The 21,177-nt window shown below is 36.8% G+C and overlaps 1 protein-coding gene across 1 annotated transcript; it reads left to right on the forward strand.

Annotated features, from left to right (window-relative positions):
- Positions 1-2,215: 2,215 nt before the first annotated feature.
- LOC134534936 (rRNA 2'-O-methyltransferase fibrillarin) lies at positions 2,216-20,578 on the forward strand. The gene is made up of 6 exons (XM_063373667.1): positions 2,216-2,365; positions 5,517-5,837; positions 6,781-6,926; positions 12,205-12,375; positions 16,742-16,987; positions 20,110-20,578. The coding sequence occupies exons 1-6, from the start codon at positions 2,353-2,355 to the stop codon at positions 20,281-20,283; spliced, it is 1,071 nt and encodes a 356-aa protein (XP_063229737.1). The 5' UTR covers positions 2,216-2,352; the 3' UTR covers positions 20,284-20,578.
- Positions 20,579-21,177: the final 599 nt, after the last annotated feature.

The following is a 21,177-nucleotide window of genomic DNA, read 5'->3' on the forward strand; positions in this document are numbered from 1 at the left end:
GCTCCGTCAGGTGATTAACATAGAACTTTTGTAGAACCCAACAACTACTTTCCCCCTTATTTTTCATATGGGGGTGACACTTCTTAATATTAATTGTATGCAGGTTTTGTCATGTACTTATTTTTGGTGATTACTGTATTTACCCGTAGAATAGTTGCCCCTGCATATGGGTAGCAACTATAATTTGGGTCTTAATGATACACTTTTTTTCCATAAGGGTTGCCCTCAAGTAAGAGTCGCAAAATATCTGTCTACAGTAGAGTACAATTGAAATCTTTGTTTCGTGTCTCTGGTTATTGATGCGTAAGAAATATGGCACTGGTGTTAACCTGCGACCCACTTTTTTTTGTCTGATTTTTGTGCTACTTTAATTCTGTGTGGGAGTGAGTGAGTGAGAACAGCCCACTTTTCTCCACTTTTCCCCTGCTGATTGAATACCCCTCCTAATAACAAAAGACAGCCCTGTATCCCTTCCTGGATTGTGCATTTTTTTAAAACCAGTCCTCTTCCAGAATAGAAGAAAAAGTCAGCAAGCCACCCTTTCTTGTCGGTTACTTTTATAAAAACAAGCGTGCAAAAACATAAAAAGACGGGCTTTGAAGTGCTACTTTCAAAGCACCAACGATGGCTATAGTTTTGTCACAGCATGTTGCATTTGAAAACTAGGGAATAGAAAACCTTAATGTCAGATCACATTTGCCTCTTAAAATCCTGTCTAAATAGACATGTTGATTTTGTGCCAGGAACACTACAATTTTTTTTAATTTTTTTTTTACCTTAAGTTATAAATTTGCATAAGACTTGCACTACACTTTTTTAAACTACTAATCTGAATAAAATATGTAACCTATATGCAGGTAAATGCAGTACCGGTAACATTTAACATTTGTAGGATGTGTAAACTTGGGGAAAAAAACACGCAATTGGAGTTTTTTTTACCTATATGTCCACTTTTTTTTAAAAAAAAAAGTAGTATATGACATGGCAAGTATACAGAATTTAAAAAAATAAACGTGCATATATGTTTTTGATATCAGTTCCCTCTTAATTATACAAATTTAAGATTTGGCACATTAGTGAAAATATGAATCCCAATGATCAAATGGTTAAGTAATATCCCGAATATCCAGTTTATAATTGACTTAGTAGTTGATTCCAGCCAATGAAAACTATAAGAATGTAGCCATGTTATGTAGAATTTTTGTATTTGTAGGTGTCATCTACTTTTTGAAATCATTTCAGTTAAATATTTTTAGATTGGTTAATATTTCAACTTAAATTTTTTATCCAGGGTGAATTTGGTTATGTACCTTGGAATACCAAACATAGCTACGATTTAATGAAATGTTAATATTGCGCATGCATTCGACCCCTGAGCCATGCAAGCGATGACGTGTGCCTCTGGCAGCTCCGCCCCGCCAGAGTTTTACGCGCAAAATACACGAAGTGCTGGAACTATTTGGGCTGAGATTTGCAGCCTAGTCACACAGTGAAGTATGTTTGTTTAATTATGCCAAACAAGTTTCGATAAGATTTTGACGACTAACAATTATATTTAAAAGTTATATAAAATTTTGGAACCATATCAAGCGGGCATATACTTGTAGGGCAGTGGCCGATGCACTCGTTTGCCGCGCTGGAGGTCATCGACCCATCGACCTTGGGGTTATTCTTCTCGTTGTACTTTCTTGCACTGCTTATGTGTTCTTGGCGCACACACACTATTGGAATAAGTGTTGATGTTGCATAATGGCCTGTGTGACAGGAGTATCGATGGTTCGCGTCAGAATATGTCAACCTTATTTTTCTTTTTGTATTGTACATTCCATTTTTCCCCTTTTTGTTGGATTCTTAGAAATTTGATAGTTTTAAATCGTCAGCTTCATTACGATCAGTCACATTACAAGAGTCAGGCATTATCTTTAAAAACTTCAACTAAACTGATGAATAATAAGCTGAATATTTTTAAGTTTTTGGAACAGATTAGGCATTCACCAAGGACTCAAACGAATGAAAAAATAAAAGAAATATGAAAATATTTCTCAAATTGAAACGGAATTAAGAATTAAAAAACATTATAAAGCATTCTTAAAAGGCCTGAACTATTACTAGCGCCATTGGTTCTCATCACTATCATCTTTACTAAGCGAAGGCTACACGCCAAGATAAAGGATAGGAAGTTGCCGTATCTATCTAGGTTACTATGGAATAGTTGCTAAGAAAAAAAATAATTTCCGGAATATACATTAATTGGCGTGGCGTCGTGGTTAGCATCAAAAGTAAACAATTCATGTAATGGATAAAGGAATTAAAATTGTTTGCTGTACTAACTTCTATTAAATCCCCTGAATAATGGGAAGACCTGGTAAATAGCACATTATTTCAGATTATTTTATCTGCATGAAGAGGTTATCTGTGATAAGTGTTTGCACGTGTTCAATGTTTATTTCTTTTACTGTTACTGTTTGTTGTTATTTTACTTATTTCGAGGTTGTTATTAAATGCAATCATATTTTGTGAATTACAATATTTATTACATATATATCGTATTGTGTTAATGCTTGTAGTTCATTTTGTGATATGTGATTAACCACTGTGCCGGCTTGTTACGTTAAGCTCTTAAACCCTCATATAAATAAGTAATATCAATTTAATATGTCAGAATGTGATTGATGGAGCGATTCGTGGGTTCGTTTTCCTTTTATGTAAATTATAAAGATTGTCGCTATTCCGCAAAAAGATAATAAAATTACAAATTTTGTGTTTTTGAAAACTTCAGACGTTTCTCTGCTTACTCTGAATACAGCGTTTCCAAATTTATAATGGTTTTGGAATAATTATAAGGGTCGCATCTTATTCGTTCTTAAAGTTTTTAAAATTCCAAATATGTTTTTGATTACGTTCTCGCTACCACAGAGTGTATAAGTGAACCAGAGACGAAATAGAGGCGCGGTCTCTTTGATCTTGGCGAACTCGACAGCAGACAGTCGAAAAGTTGGCCGCCATGTTTGTGGCGTGTGCGCTGCTCATAAACACATGTTGAATGCTACGTTTTCCTGAAGTATGGATCATTATTCCGTAAAATTTCTACTCGACACATAATTATATTCAATTTGCCATTAAGTTTTAATGCGTGGACCATACGTAACGTATGCATTCAGTTACGATTCATGCGTAGATTGACTAGTGGTGAAGTATTATGAGACGGTGATTTTTTGTTGTGTTAGAGCGTGTTTAATTAAGTGACGAGCCTATTTGTCCGTGTGTGACTGCGTGTTTGCATAGGCAACTTACGAAATATTTTATTTGCGTGAAATCAGAGGTTATACAGCACACCATCCATGACCATATCTGCATACAAAAAAAAATAGTGGGAAGACCTATATCAAATTTGTTACATTTGATCCTCCAGAAATATTTAAAAAAAAAAAAAAAAAAAACACACACACACAAATGATGTGCACACTAATCATTCCTTTCTTTTGGTACGTGCCTAAGTGAGTAAAGCATGGAAAGTATTAGGCCTAGTTCTAGGACTGTAGGTAGTCAACCTGTTGTAATAAATTCAAATTATATAGTAAATATCAGGACTAGCTTCTCGTGCAAAAGTCTTGGAAAAAAATCCCTGTTTTTACTAAAGAACTAACTTAATCTCATTTGGGTGAAAGTTCCGTATTGCATATCCAAGTTAACCCTGTGGTCCTGATGGTACGATTCTGATGGCATGGTCTTGTACAGCTGACCCTGTGGTACATGATGCTTATTTTTTTTTAGCAGTGGGAGAGACACGTAGCGCTGAGGCGTAGCGTGAAACCTGATGTAATTTATCTTACAAATAATTTAATTTTTATATCAGCTTTCGCGCTGTAAAATGCGTCGGCGCTACGCTCATCCCCACTGCTAAAAAAAGCCTCATGTACCACAGGTTCAGTTGTACAGTATCATGCCATCAGGATCAAAGGTATATCTGGATACACCTGGATACGCAATACGGAACATTTACCCTCATTTTTTAAGTATGATAAGGTTAGATTACATTGAGATAAGGTTTATTAGGTTACAATTATGTTTGGTTAGGTTTACCTTAGGTTAGGTAACAACTGATTACGTTTCATGTTAATGAAATCATTACTCAACACTATATGTACCCACATTAAAAAAGTACATATAAATGAAAATTTTAGCCCATCACTTATGTTTTAAAGCACTCTGGTGGTTTTACTCTAACACTTATAGGTCTATAAGCAGCTATTTTATTTTAACACGCTAAGCCAATTTTAATCGCGATAATTCCTATATTTGTTTACTGCATAAGTTAACAAACCCACATTACACTCTAATATATTACTGATAGTTAAGATAAAAAATAGAAGTAAAGTAACAGCCACATTTTGCAAGTTGTGGAATCAACATTGCAGAACTTATAGGTACTAGGTTGACATGTTATTTTTACTTACAGTATTTCATCTATAGGAAATCTGAAGAAGCTTCTTTTTTCAGGTTGACCACTGTTGTTTGAACAGTTTGGTGCCGAGCACCAATTGGTTTCCAAAACGTTTATGAAACTCATTCATTTTCATAAAACTAATCCCAAAGTTTAAAACGCTATACCAACGCCAGAATTATACTTTCCACAAAAATGGCGGCTAGCCTACGATGTGTCAACATGGAGAGTTCCGGTGTGCACAGCTGATTTCGCCTCTGGTTCTTATCTCCTCTGTGTCGCTACGCTGATAAAACGTATGAAACATGAATGGCGACAATCGCAATGAACAGAATGGCAGCAAAAACAATCATGCCAATCTCTTGTGGAAAACAGTCTATTCTACGCTAAATACAACGGCTGTGGCCGCATCACTGCACAGGCTACCTGATGTAACCTGTATGGTTTGAAAAAAAAAAATTCTGAATTTGATTCATGAAAAAGCTGCAAAGTAATAATTTTACCTGTGGTTGGTTAGGTTGATTTATTGCAAAATACTGTAAAAACCAGTAAATATTTGTGGTTAAGTTAGTTCAGCACCATTAATTACCCATTATGTTTCATTACATAGTTAAGAATGTTTTACTGATGTAGCTGACCCAATGCAGGATAGTTTTTTTTTCCTTCCATAAATTATCTTTTATTTTAAAAAATCTAATCAGAGACATATTAATAAATTATAATTAGCTTTCTAAACCTAAAAATCATGAAGTAACTCACCTTTGCATTAACTTGCAGCCATTCCCGAGATGTGATCTTTTTTTAAGTACCTATATAACACTGTTGCAGTACTCAATAGTAGCTGTACATCTTGCTAGTTGGAATGCTTACAGACACGTCACTGGGAAATTATAGTGTTTCCGCTGAATTCTGTTTTTCTTCTAGCAAATTTAAAGTTAAGTTTTATATCTATAATTTTTATTTTTAGTAAAAAAAAATAGAAGACAAATTGATGTAAACAACACAGACTTAAGATGTTATGTTGCTGAGTATGTTGATGTTTGACGTAAATTTTTGCATGTTCTGTTCACAGAGTTCACCCCCCGTGGCGGCGGTGGCGGCAGGGGAGGATTTGGCCGTGGACGAGGGGGTGAAGGCAGGGGAGGGTTTGGCCGAGGACGAGGGGGCGAAGGCAGGGGAGGGTTTGGCCGAGGGCGAGGGGGCGAAGGAAGGGGAGGGTTTGGCCGTGGGCGAGGGGGTGAAGGCAGAGGAGGGTTTGGTGGGAGGGGTGGTGGTGGTTTCGGCCGCAGCCCTGGGGGCCGTGGCGGAAGTTTTGGCCGCAGTCCTGGTGGCAGAGGAGGATTCGGAAGAGGGGGTCGGGGAGGAGGTCGTGGCAGAGGAAGAGGCGGAGGTGGTAAGTCTTGTCTTGGCTTCACACACGAACATTAGCAAGCAGTACCTTGCTGCATTGCATTCGCTCTATTCTGATTATTGAGATCAACCTTTGGAAGAAAAAAAAAGTGTTTGTGCAATTAAATGATCACGTTGGCAAAAACTAGTGTAAATACTTCCTTGTCTTAATTCTTTAGGAAAGTATAAGGATCTCCACTTTTTAGGTGGATTATGGAGAAGGATTACCTATTGTAGCCATTACTATGGTGTGACTTATGGAAAATATTTATATAGTTTTGGTTTCGTGGTCCACATACCCCAAAACCATTGAAATTCACAAATTTGTGTATAGTATATATCTCAAATTTTTATGGACACAATACCTGCCCTAATCACTTCCCAAACATATATAAAATAAAGTAACAGGACAAACAGTATTAAATGGTCATTTGATAGATCAAGTTGGTTAAATCATCCAAAGTAAAAATTTTCATTAATTTTGTTTTTTCTAATCAATCATACATTTGTGTGATTTGATTGATAAAACTAACAAAATGGGTGTTCCTTTGAATGATTAAACTGACGGGAACTATCAAACCACAGTTAAAAACAGTTTATTTTTCTCATACTGATTTAATATAAATTTCCAACCCACATTAAAATTGGCATTCAAGATTCAATTTGGTTAAAGTTTGAACCCAGCCAAAGCCTCGCCATGAAGTGAAGTTTTCAAGAAGGCAATTGTTTCCACTAGGAAAGCGTCACTGTCAGTGAAAAGGGTCTGACAAGTTAGAAATATTAGGCTGTTGTTTTAGATACTTCCAAAATTGGAGGAGTGTGATTTTTGGCAGAAACCAACAAACATAATTTTGTATCAGTGGAATTTTAATTTTGAGTTTGAAAAGTGATCTTTTAGGTTATTCTATTTGAAGTAGAAGTACATTACTGTTTTTCCCGATCCACAGGAGGCTTCGGGGGCGGTAAGAATGTGGTAGTCGAGCCACATCGTCATGAGGGGGTCTTCATTGGTAGAGGGAAAGAAGATGTCTTGGTGACACTAAACATGGTGACTGGAGAATCTGTCTATGGGGAGAAGAGGATAAGTGTTGAGGTAATAAAGCTGCCAACACCTAACAAAAAGCATTTTTGTTATTACAAAAGGGTCCATTTTAATATTAAAAATGTTATGCTGTACCATTTTAAATTTGATGAAATTTCATTGTGTTGGTGCATGCATGTGTGTGTGTAAACATTTTTGCAAAAAATATATCAATAGCTTAATGTTTAAGGCAAAAATGAGCTAAAAATAAATTTATTTGATTTTTCACATGTGTGTAATGTGATGGATGTTGCCGTGAGCAGATGGGTATTCTTGGAGTGCTCTAGTTTCTTCACCAGTGCATTCCACAATCTCTGCTATGTGTGCTTAGCCTCCCCATTGATCTTGTAAATTTCCCCCTGATTTATGGATTCTAACTAGTGATGGGCCGATTCCGATTCTGGAATCGGTCGGTTTCACCGATTCCAGTATAATCGTAGCATTCAGAATACAATGGTTTTGGAATCGACCATGACCGATTCCTGCATTGTTTTTAAGTTTGCAAAATACATCTCCTACGCAACGTAAGAAAATATTAAAATGCATGCAAATATAATTTTTAAACTACATAATACAATCTTTTTTTACGGAACTGATTTACGAAGTACAGTGATTAACGTATTTATTTACTTGCACCGCCATTTTCCCACAGTACAAATGCAGTATCTACTTTCCCGCTTTAAGCGAAAGAATTTTTCGGAAATTACGTCGCAGCAGCACTGCATTTAATAGTAAACCTTCAAAAATAATTAGACAAAACCATAAATGTTTAAAAAAAATTATGTAAATGTAAACGGCAAATAAAATAATGTAAACGTTAACTATTTGATCATGGCAGCTACATTTGCCATTGTAAACAACCTAATTTTTTGTTTGTGCTACCTGCCATGGTAAACCATACAGCCATGAACCAAATCATTGGTGACGTGAACGTAAAAATTAAGATGTTTCACATCTCTGTACTTTAAACTTTAAATAATTAAAATGAAATAATTTTTGAATGAGATTTTAACCAAATTAACAGTGGATTACTGCGACCATATTAAAATAAGTTTAAAAGCAACATAACCAAATTGCTGTAAATCGGCGTTCTTGTGCGTGTTCAGCGATGCTCTTTTTACATTAGATATATTTTGAAAAGGCAGTTGGCTAATCTGAATTTACAAACATTGTTGCTGAAACGTTCGTAAATTTTTATTACCAAACATAAACAATCTTTTGAAAGTAGTTGTGTTAGTTTAACAGAATTGTTTCCGATAAATTTCTGAAATGAATTAAATGTTAAAACGCGATTATTTGAAGAGTTTTAATATTTTGTGTAAGGTTAAATATTTTGTGTAAGAAAATCTCACCATAAAATGTGGAAATTTTGAGATGCTAAAACATGCACAGAATGTTCTTAGTCAAGAACCGAAAATTTATTTTCTCTTTACGGTTGTTAAGAACTGCAAGACTGGATGGATTTATTCTTTTCACCAAGTGAGATAATTAAGTTCTAGGTAATAATATTAAAACTTAAGCATCTTTGACATTTGATTTTAGTGTGGTGGATACAGGAAAGCTTCACTATAAAGAACATGAAGGGACCAAAAAATAGTTGAGTTTGTTATACTGAAGTTCTTTATACTGAAACATAAGCATTGTTATAAATATGTATACCGATAAACACATGAAACACCTTAAGTGTACTAAGGTTCAGTATCACAGTCATTAGTCTATGGCCGCTTGAAGAACCTGTTCACATACTCTCTGCTGATGCTTTGTCTATGGTCAGGAGACACATTGTAGGCAGAGCTGCCAACCTCAAATCACACCCATCATTAATGACAATTATATGGAAAAAGTACATGTAAATCATGCACGATAAATTTTTCCTGAGGAATTATAACACACACAAGATAAAATAAGGACAATAATATGCAAAAAAAAAAATGAAAAATGTAGGCCTATGCATATGAATACAATGAAAATTAATGAATCAAAGGGAAAAAAAAACTATTTGAACAATACAATCATCTGAATATGTAAGAAATGTCAATAATTTTACAGGAAATTTTCAACCTTCAATTCAAAGTATGCAAAGTTATACTTTTGAACAATTGTCTTTTTATTTGCTTCTTTTATCCTGGTTGGATAAGAACTGTCTTATAAACAAACAACAGAACTTGTAAACAATAACTCTGCGTTAGTTACTTTCGTTTCTTCAGATGTAGCGAAAAAACTACGATATGGATTTATTGCTCGTCATGACTATAAAATATTCCGCATGTTTCTTTAATTCAATGTGCCCTCTACAGTCATCCCTTCCAACGTGTGCAATCGAAAAGTCACACGTGCATACATTACAAAACGCATGGTGTTCCAAAACATTTGAAGACGACAAGCATCGTCATTCTTTTGAATAGTTAGGTCTTAGGTCGAAAGTTTTGATGAATTGCGTTATTTTTTTTTCTCCCCCATATACACTTTTGTTCTGTCACACGCTTCATTTCTACAACCGGCACTGAAGAACACAACGCTATTGAAAAACGTAAAAAATTTCACGCCTGTAGACACGACAAAAACACTATGGACTGTGATGAAAAAAATGACTTTCAAAAAATAAATTAAAACACAGGTTAGCCAAAGTACCGTACAAAAATTATCGTAATGTAAGTAGCCAAAAAACGAAAAATCCGAGAATATGTACTAGTTGTATCGTACAACGGACGTAATACCATTCCAATATTATTTCAAAACACGAGAATTAATCTACTAATTTCGATAGTACGTGCGCACACATACTAGTTCCGTTATTGTTTTTGTTTACGTACACGCTGTTACGTTTGAATAAGAAAATTAAAAATAAAGAACAAGTTTTTGGATGGTAATTTTTTTCATAATGTGCCTCAAGGTTGTTCGTTCAAGTGAATATTTTTGTTTCACGAAGAAACGGACCGTCGTAAAATTCGTTAAGATGAAATAAAATTCAAGGTTATTATATACGTTTTTGGCGGGACCAAACAATGAGTTCGGTTAAGTGAAGTGTTCGTTTAACTGAAGTTCGTTGTACTGGTGCTTTCCTGTATTTGTTTCTTGTCATTTCCATCATAATGAGATAATAAAGTTTTATTTTTACATTTCCCTCTTTTTATTTTTTTTTTCACCCTGATCCCTTGAAATATGTATAAACGTGGTTATATTGTCATTTTATTTGGATCATTATTTAGTTGTGCTTGAAAATAAAATTCTTAACCTAACCGTACAAACCTCTTTTTTTACAATTAATTAATTGAGTTGATAATGTAAGGTATCTAAAGTTGGTTAAGTTATAACATTATTTACAAAATACGTCATAACATCTTTGATTATTGGCAGTGTTTGAACACGTGTTTTGTCTAACTATATGCAAGGTTAAAAGGCCAATTTTTTTTCTAGAAATTCAAGGTAGCATAACTTGATGGTAATGAACATATTTTTTAACATTATATAAGCTGTATATAATGTTAATTTCTGCACAGAAAATGAAACACAACGCAATTAAATTTTTAAAATCATAAACAACCTTTTTTTTTTCCTGAGTATATTACTCTGTTGAACAATATCAGCAAAAAATTAAGGAATCAGATTTGAAGAATCAACCCTTTAATTTAAGAATCGAAAATGGAATCGGAATCGGTATATTTTAAGAATCGGCCCAACACTAATTCTAACATTATATAAAGTTAGGTACCAGTAATTTTTCCTGTTCTTATGTAAATTAGTACACCCACATATATTCAGTCTAATATATTACATTGATGATTTATCAGGAGGTCCACATTCTGGAAAATCAGAGACGTCAGGGAATAAACTTGAAAATCTGGAAAAGTCACAAAAATTCCTCAGTGGCGGCAATTTGAAAGGAAAATCACATCTTCCATTTGGCCATCATACAGACTGTGAAATATTTTCCTTTTTTGATTGTGTTTTAGTGCATGTTCAATAGCCATACACACCATAAAATTGTGTATGCAAGGTTCTGTTTAAACTTTTTTCTTTATTTCTTTCAGAAATTTGCAAAATAGGATAATTATTTTTAAATAAATTAGGCAGGGAAATTTTAAATTTTGGACATGAAAAGTTGAAGATTTATATAACATTTTGGACAACCCAGAACCATCTAGATAGAGACAACTTTTCTCTAGATCTAAATGGTTCACAAGTATTCTGAACTAAACTATAGCTAAAACAACTTGCTCCCTCCTGAGGGTGGAAAAGAAGGCAAGTGGCCTTAATGCCCTCGGGGCTCCGGATACTTATTAGCTGGTAGTTAGGTCACTAAAGCGAAGGTTCGCATGAACGCCCTCCAGACGGGAGGGGGCGTCTTCTTCATAGCAGTGGCGTGAACAGTGGCCTGGTTGGAAGCTGAGATGCCTCTGGTACTGCCCTCTGTGCTTGCGCAGTGGCTCGGTTGTTGTTTCAATATGGGCAGGGTTTCCCTCAGCCAGCCAGGCCAATATAGCTTTCCCCTGCTCTAATCCCACCTATTTTGATAAGTCATAACGCCGGGCAAGGTATGAACAGAGGAGAAGGGGTTTAGAAGCTTAGAAGGTTTGCTGGTGGTTACCTACGCTTGATCTACCAGGCCTGCAGTGGTGTGGTGTACAGGGGTGTTTGTTCCTGATCAACCACCTCATTCTCAGGTGAGACTGTTATCCTGGCGGACCAGTTTCGTGGGGGTACTTCAGCCACTGAGAAGCCACACCATGGCAGACTGCGAGGGTTGAACCCAGGTCACCGAGACGTGTTACATCCCTTCCCTCGGGTCGGCAGGGCACTGATGAATGCCCTAGGCAGGAGAGAGGTGTAATTTTTGTATCGAACAGAGGTAGGCATGAAGTTAGGGACGAGGGTTTTATTACAATTCGTAAAATCAGACCTGTCCCCCAGCTGGCTTTAGAGGTACACACTGTAGTGGCAAACTGCCCCATCTCTCAACTGTGGTGGCGTCTGGACGACTGGTGGCATTGCTAAGCGGCTGCTGGGGAGAGGTGGAGCGGGAAACATGAGCACAGGAGGTTGCAGTAGGGCTTGCGGTCCTTGGCCAGAGGGTGATGAACAGGGTGAGCGTGAAGAAGGGATGAAGGGCTTCGACTTGGTTAGCTCTGCCCTCCCTTCTCTCCAAGGTCCTGGAGGGGTGGCATACAGCAGGTTGCCGGCCTCCAGGGTAAACTGACGTCGGTGCTCCTTGATTGTGGAGTGGGCACGCATCAGACTTGTACATTAACTTGTGACGCCTGAGTGAATGCCGTCGTGTGTTGTGTTCTAGAACGACGGTAACAAGGTGGAGTACAGAGTTTGGAATCCCTTCCGTTCCAAGCTGGCTGCAGCCATCCTCGGTGGGGTGGACAAGATACACATCCAACCCGGGAAGAAGGTGTTGTACCTCGGGGCCGCATCGGGGACGACGGTCTCTCACGTCTCCGACATCTTGGGACCCGTGAGTTTACAGCATTTTTTTCTTTTCTACATTCCAATGCCAGAATCCATCATTGTGCAACTAATATTGCTTCTCTAAAGCATAAAGACCTCCGTACAGGTTCGGACAAAATTTCAGAGATGGTAAATTTTCCCAGAACAAAATAAATTTACTGGAATTTCCCCAAATACACGCACTGAACACTCATACTATATAAAATAATATATGTGTATGTTGCACATTTTATTTATTATTTTATATGTCATTCCTTGTGCAATGCATGCTGGTTGTGACTGCAGGTGGTGCCCACATACAAGTATTAGTATTACCGTGTTTTATCACAGAATCGTCGCACGCGCGTAATCGTCGCAACCATATTTTTGGTTGTCAAAATTGGGATAAAAAAACTTCTCGCGTAAACGTCGCATGATGTTTTTGGTCCCACTAGTAGATGCCGAACGCTTTGTGTAGGTATCTTTTCCATATAAAACGATGTATTTTAAAGTAGAAATCTAATATTTATTCGTTCATTACTACTTACTTAATAAATTAACGGAAAAATACGACGTTGTTTGGCGTGTAAATTTTCTTACAAAGACGTTTTTAAAAGTTATTTCCTTTATCTGATCGTCTGCGTCGCCACGGTGTAGGTATAATCTAAAATTTAATTTTGGTCATTACCACTTATTTATTTAATTAACGGAAATACAAAGTTGTCTGACGTGTAAATGTTCTTTTAAAGACGTTTTTAAACGGTATTTCCTTTATCTGATTGTCTGCGTTACCGCATCGTACCGCTTATAAAAATGTAGCCAGCGCATCATTCATGTTTGGTTATGTTGCTTCCCGTATAGAGCGCGCGCATGTAGTCGAATATCGATATCTCGCCGATTGGATCCAACGCGCGAGCTCTCTGTCAGGTGCCGAGTTAACTACATTTGATAGCCTGCATTCTTTCGTGGCAAGTGTGTACACTACGACACGTTAGTTCACGCGTTCGCGTTAGAGTTTTGGTTTTTCTATTTAAAGTTGAAGAAAGGTTTTTGTTTAAGGAATTATTAATATAGATTGTTTGGCGTGCTATTGTATACTCCGCCTTTTTTTAAATAAACGTACTTTCCATGAACGGGATTTGTTTTTATGAATAACTTTACCTAACAAAAAAAAATTTTCCACACGATGGTCGCACCCCTACTTTTCAAACTTGATTTTAGAATAAAATCTGCGATGATTATGCGAGAAAACACGGTACTAACCTACCTACGATGCCTGGCTGCTTGTAGTGCCTGAATTTATTTTGTTCTAGTTTGTGTATCGTATGTGTGTTATTTGTGTTTATGTCATGCCCACCATTAAATTTCTCAAACTGACAGTGGACATATATAAATAAATACCATATAAATAAAACAGAATTTAGTCAATGCATTGCAAATTATGGTTACTTAAAGTTGTCTTTGAAACAGTCAAATGGAAATATAGACTGAATTTTACTTTAATGCATCCCTCTCATACCTAGCCAGTAACAAGAATAATTAATGTCTCAAGGTCTCTGAAAGTTCCAAAAACAATTTCTAGTTAATCAATTTGCTATCAATAAAATTTATAATCCATGAGACAATTTTTCTTGAAACAAAGAAAAAATAAATTAATTTTACTCTCAATACATGAATAATTCTGTTGCAGTAAAACCTAATTTTTTTTAATGTGCAATTATCTTCTCTGTTTTATGTAAACTAAATGTTAACCCTTTATCTTGCATTGAATTTTTTCATTAGAGACTGTCTATTATTTATAAAAAAATTGCAGAAAATTTAAAAAAATATATATATAAATATAAATGTAGTCAGTGACTAACCATTAAATCAGGGTGTCTACAGGTCACGAAAGTCACGAAAAAGTCACGAAATTGAGGGATTGGTCACGAAAGTCGCGAAAAAGTCCGGAAATTAATGTAAAAAGTGTAAAAAGTCACGAAACTTTAATAATGCGGACTTGTTTTTAAAATTGTTTTTGTTTATGTCTCGTACGGTCAGACAAATTTAATGTACAGGTCTACCAACTATACATGTATTTGTAGTAGCATTTATGTGGGGTAATACCGTTGGGTAATACTCAGAAAGTGACTTTTTGCTGTTGGTTAACATGAACAATTTCAATTGGCTCTTCGACTTTCTTGGCTGTTCTACTTTGTGCACTGGCCTTTGCTGTTACAAGATGGCGTAGTACATGGCTGTTCATCCGTGTGGGAAATTAACCGCATGATTGAACGTCTCCGTGTACTAGGAAGCTGTATTTTTAACTGTGATACTAAAATACTTTTAACGAGCGAAGTTAGGTTTTTCGTTTGTAAAGTAAGCCAGAACTAACCGTGTACAACTATTCGAAACAGCATACAGTGATGTGCCAGTGCGGTATTTGGCTTTATGACTAAACTTGAGACACATCACAAAAGCAATCTGTGTATTTTAGTGTTGTAGGTGTTACAAATCAAATCACAACGAATAATTTATTATGAAAGGATGTACGACGTTATGAATAACACATTTGGCCTCTGCTTTATTATTATTATTATTATTGGCGGCAGAAATTACAATCTGGCTAGGTAAGTTACGTTTGTTGACATTGTTAACGTTTATTTACTCTTTATTATGGTAATTATTTATGCGAAAGTGGAAGCAAGCGTTTAAACTCGCGTGAGTTTTAAACTTTGTAAACAAACATTTTTTTTTATTTAACGAAACATGACGTGACCATTCATCAACCAAGGACATAATTTTCCGAGTTATACCCCTTTTATTTCAGTTTTACACATTAAATTTCCCTTGTATTTCACAAACACAAACAAATATGTAGTGATATTTCAGTTATATATAGGCCTATATGCATGTGTGTGTTACGAAAATATATTTTCTCTCTTTCATCATACACGTTTATGATAAACACAAGTACATCTCGCCAAATTAGCATTCAACAAGCATTTGTGTTGAAAATATCTTGCAGATTGTGTGTATTATGAAATGTCTCGTGGGTGTTTCTGTGTGTAGTGGATAAATTGTGATTATAAAAATGCCTGGTAAATGTAGTTTTCGAAAAAGCTGGTATGAACTGCCATATGCAGGCACCTGTAAGTTGTGGCTGAGACGCGATGAAACTGATACGAATAGAGCATTTTGCTGCATCTGCAGAACAAACTTTGATATTGGTCATGGAGGTGTCAACTCGGTTAAGACACATGAAAAGGGTAAATGTCATCTTCAGTTAGTGAATGACTTGAGTTCAGGCAAACAATCCCTAATAACTAGTAGGCTTAAGCTTAACTCAAATGTTTGTAGTGATGTGACAGATACTAGGCCTAAACCTTCATGTTGTGGGCTTGATGCATCTGATTCAAGTTTACTTGAATCAGATTGAAACAAAAATTGCTGCGTACAGTTTTACGCAAAAACTTACAATTAGTGGTCACTAAGGTCCTGAAAAGTCCTGAAATTGATTTGCCAGATATCTGTAGACACCCTGATAAATCGTAAGTAAAATGTATTGTTGATGAATTTTAAACCCAAAAAGTTATACAAAATATTTTGCTAAAGGGTCCCTAAAAGGTCCCCAAAAGGTCACTAAAATAATTTCCTCAGAGTCTGTAGACACCCTGTAAATGGAATAGGGGTTGAAATGTATAAGGGAAATTTTTAAAAATGTACTGTGTTTTTTAATCAACTTCTTACCTGAGGGTAAATGTAACTACAGAGCATTCAATAACTTCTAATCATTTTAAAAACACTTGGCTTGTCAGAGGATAGTTACCACAATAACACTAAGGCTTATTTTAAAATAATATAACACTAGGCTCTAAAACAAGAAGCATTTATTATAAATAAACAAAATACTCTTGTAACAAATCATTCTTGACTTTACAAAAATAATAATTTAAAATTAGGAAATTAATTCTACTTTTTGAAAGACCTTCCAAACATACTCCTAGAGTATCAAGATCTCTAGAGTCCAAGTACCTTCCTAGCCCTTAAAATCTTAAAATCAGAACAGAACCTAACAAATATAATACTCATTTTCTCTTTCACTAAAGAGTTAATCTCCTTAAAGGACTTAAAACTTAACTCATTTCCATGTTTATGTCTTACAGACACGATCAACATACTCTTTACTACTGGTCCTGAAGGACAAAGTCAGCCTAACTTCAATGTAACGACTGCATCTTCAACTAACCAACTCGTTACCTGAAGGGCATAGCCTTCCTTCAGTGTGAGCCTTGGATTATCCAAAATTTATTTAAATGTCCTGACAGGGTCCTACGCTGGGAAACTGTGTGACACGCTGTGTTACCACACACGAGCTGTCGAGATGTGCGAGTCAGGTGAGTGCTTCTCCGCAGGAGGGGCTGGTGTTCGCTGTGGAGTTCTCGCACCGGTCGGGCAGAGACCTGATCAACATGGCCAAGAAGCGGACGAACGTGGTCCCCATCATAGAGGACGCGAGACACCCTCACAAGTACCGCATGCTGGTCCCGATGGTCGACACCATCTTCGCCGACGTCGCCCAGCCGGACCAGGCCCGCATTGTCGCCATCAATGCCCAGTACTTCCTCAAGAATGGGGGAAATTTTGTTATATCCATCAAGGTAAGGCATGTGTTCTCTCGACTCTGGTCTTACGTGTTTGTGCATTATAACATTGTTACGTGTGTTACCTAAAGTGATGTTTGTTTATTGGTGATGTGCGTATATTTTCTGATTGTGTCATTGTTTTCAAGATACTACAATAAAACTCTGTTGGGTCATTCCATGTGAATCAACCAATTAAAAAATTAATTTGGACTTTACTCCTTTATATTTCAAATATATTTGATATAGGTACCGATATTATATCCATAGAAAAGATGAAAAATACAAAATTAAAAAATTTGTTGGGGGTAATAGTTTTTGAGTTATAGCCATTCAAAAATGTTTAAAAAAAATCATATTTTTAAAATGTGATAGCTTTAAAAAAACTATTAGGCGTAGAGAGCTCAGACTTGTTTTATTCTCTTCGGTTTTTAATGGGCTTTAACCTGATGCTGTATTATAGCATCCTGTTTTTTGCCACTCATAACAGTATGATTGGAGACATGAATTTTTCAAAAGTCTGAATGCTTATTATACTGCGGCAACGTTTTCTTTCTTGTATTTGGCGCCTGTCTGTAAGAAAAGTTGTTGCTGTATTTGACTGAGCTACTCAGGAAGCATTTGCTTCCAAACTGGATGACTATGATTGGTGTACTGACGTTAGACGTGTACCTCAAATAAACTCACAGAATCACGAAACACACAGTGCTACAGTGTTTTAAGGGGCATGCCTAGTCAGGAGTGTATCTGTGTTGGTGAGGCGGAATGATAAGGGCAATGCTCGCTGGTGCTTCTAGCACGGTATCTCCTCTAAGCACAAGGCTCTGAACTGGTGCGCAGTCTTCTCGTCGTGCATAGGACAACAAACTATGAACTTAGAGTGGTAACCATAACATTGCTAGAGAGGATGAAAAATCGTTTTAACGATATAGCCGCGAATAAATGCGACAAACCCGTTTACCAGCGATAAAATGCGATAAACTAACCAACTTGCAAATTTGCGCTACATACTAAATAACCATTGTGTTATTTTGAGTTACTGGATTTTTTTTTTCCCCCGTCAGAGCACATTTTGTTTCCGAGCGGCAACGGGCAAGGCACTAGGCAGCTGCTTTTGTGTGTGCGTGTGTTTGCGTGTGCGTGTGTGTGTTTGCGTGTGCGTGCAGCGATAAGCCAGCGGAAGTTGTCAAGGCCAACCAGTACAGTCTGCACTAAAGTGTTGTAAACACAACTTGTGTCCCGGGCGATGTGTACAATAAATTACCGTACCGTATCTCTTTGCCTGTCACTCACGGTCACGGCCGCTTCTATTTCTGGATATTTTCCTTGTTTCATCCTTCGAGATGCTCGCTTATCTTTCGGCACCTTCTGGAGTTATGTTTGGCTGCACCAATCAGTACTTGACATTGGTTGCTGCCGTATCTTATTTTCTCGCCGCCACATTTTTTCCGTTTCATTCGGCATACTTCACACCTTTCTGTTTAAACTCAGCTGTATAACTTGTTATTTTCCTCATAAACACTACCTGGTAACTGTAAAACAAACTTCCCTTCCCTCCTCGCATTCCTTGCGAGCAAAAAAAAAAGTCTCTCCCACCCCTCGCCTTTCATCATTCAACATGCCACCCTTAAACTTCCCTTCCCCCCTCGTATTTCTTGCGAGCAAAAAAAAAAAGTCTCTCCCACCCCTCGCTGACCATCATTCAATAAGCCACCCTCCGCCTCTGCTCCCTCCTCCCGTCGTGCATCACAACAAACCACCCGCGTTCACTGTTATTGCCTTTCGCTCACTCTTTTTTAAACTCCTGGAGTGAATTCATTCCTAAGTCGGCCACGCAGTAAAGAAAAACTGGCTTTGCTGTGCCGTGTATCAGATTGCGTAAATATTTTAACGAGATGGGGCGGACGAAAACTGTAGGGCTGCATTCAAGAGCAGAGCAGTATAAATCGCATCATTTCTACGTTAGCGATACCAATATTGTCATGTGCTAGCCCTGCAATATTTGTATACACTGTGAAAAAAAAGTCACAGCTGATAAACATATCAAAACATTGTCGCACATCAAAATGCTTAAGAAATGTTCACACCAGCTTGAAAATAAATGGCAAGCGACTCTGCCGGCGTTAGTTCAGGAGGGAAAAAAAAACACAAAACTGAACAGCAGGAGTTTGTGGAAGAAACAGTGAAAATGTGCACTGTGTTCTGAGGCGGCATTGAGTTGTGTGTGACTTCCGGTCAGTAGTGTTGATGCTGAAAGTTTTTTCAGTAAGTACAACCTCATTGTGACTGACAGGAGGACAAGGATGACCGAGAATACCATTGAAACATGTTCGATGCTTTCATTTAATCATTAATTATCATGAACATGATGTCGATGTTTAATTTTTTTAGTGTGTCAAATTTCTCTGCTACAGTATGTTGTGTTACTAGTGGTCAGAAACAAAAATTTGTGTGATTGATTGTCCCATGTAGCTGTATTTGTTATTTGTATTTTGATTGAATCCTTTATTAGTTTATTACTATATGTAATTACAGTATTGTTATATTATATTCCTATATTTTTAAAAATCAATTTCTGAACATCGCACGATACAGGACTTAAAAAAAATTATAAACGCTAATAAATGCTACAGAACAAAAAATAAATGCTATAAAGTAGCTTTTTAAATACTATTTTTCATCTTCTCTAAACATTGCATGGTGGCAAAATTAATATAAGGGTGTAATGCAAGGCTGTTGGGTGCTTTCGAGGATCTTTACCTGGCATTTCATGTCTAAAACTTATTCTAAAACCGTGCATTTTAGCCTTGTTCATTTTCCTAAAATTACAGTTTAAAAACTAAATACAGGAACAGAAACGACCCATCCGCCCTCGATGCATTCTTAAAAGCTTTTCGTAAATACACGCCACTTGGATATCTTGAGTTTTTAAATTATGTATGTGTTTCTTCTGAAGTTCTGCACGCTGTGTGTGTAACCAGGTAGGTTAACGCTCAAATGGTCTCGAAAACCTTTTTGTGAAAAATACGTGGCCCTAAGTATAAATTATTTTCAGAGATTGAGCATCAATAAATTGGGAGCAGATTAAATCTGCCCACCGCTAGTAGTGTGTGTGTGTGTGTGTGTGTGTGCGCGGACAGGCCAGCTGCATCGACTCGACGGCCACCCCGGAGGCAGTGTTTGCCTCGGAGGTGAAGAAGCTGCAGGCGGACAAGCTGAAGCCCCAGGAGCAGATCACGCTGGAGCCGTACGAGCGGGACCACGCCGTCGTCGTGGGCATCTACAGGCCGCCCGCCAAGCCCAAGGGCAGCTAGTCGCTGCGAGGGTCTCCCCTCGTTCCGCACGCGACTCTCTCTTGTTCGTCCCCCTGGAGACATACACGTACATTTAACAGTGTTCACATCGAGTAGAGCTTAGCAAAGTTACTGTTCCGTGACATCCGGTCTAGTTTTGTAGTGTTCAACAGCAGCAATCTGCTGTATTGCTTTTATTTTGTTGCTCAATTTGAAAACTTGAATTGTTAAAAAAAAAAAAAAAAAAAAAACCACATGCTCTTCAAACTTGATGCTCATTGTGGGTGCTGATAATAGATTTTTATGTGAACAAAAATGTTACTTTTTTTTTTTTTTCTTCCCTCCAATATTGTACTGTAGGTAGTGTTCCAATACCTTCTCCCTCCCCTCTTTAATAGCTTCACTGCCATAGGTGATGTTTGTGAATTACTGTAATAGACTCTTCATAAATTCGTAGGGCTGTTCTTTTCTTCTTGTTTACATTCAAGATCACTGAGCTTATTCGAAACAATTTGAATGTTGTTAATTATAATGCATAATATAGTAAATATGGACGGAAAATTTGGCAAACCAATAAATACTGTGACATTCAATATTCACATTTTATATAAAAAAAATAATAAAACATATTTATTCACTTAATAGTGATGAAATGATCTTATGTAATATAACTTAAACCCATTTTATTCACCTGTATTATTTATGGCAGCCATAAAAACATAAATGTACTTAGTTTGATAATGTTACAAAAGCTTTAATGGTAGCGTAATACATTATTCCTCTTCTGGAAACCACTTACAGTAGAACCCTGTTATAATGAATCTGAAGGGAGTAGTTTATATGTTCACTATAGAGGGGAAACTTTATATCTGGGAAAACTTTTATATTGGCAATACATACTCAAAAGCATAATCT

Source organism: Bacillus rossius, chromosome 8 (genome assembly GCF_032445375.1).
Source record: "Bacillus rossius redtenbacheri isolate Brsri chromosome 8, Brsri_v3, whole genome shotgun sequence".
NCBI classification, from domain to species: Eukaryota; Metazoa; Arthropoda; class Insecta; order Phasmatodea; family Bacillidae; genus Bacillus; species Bacillus rossius.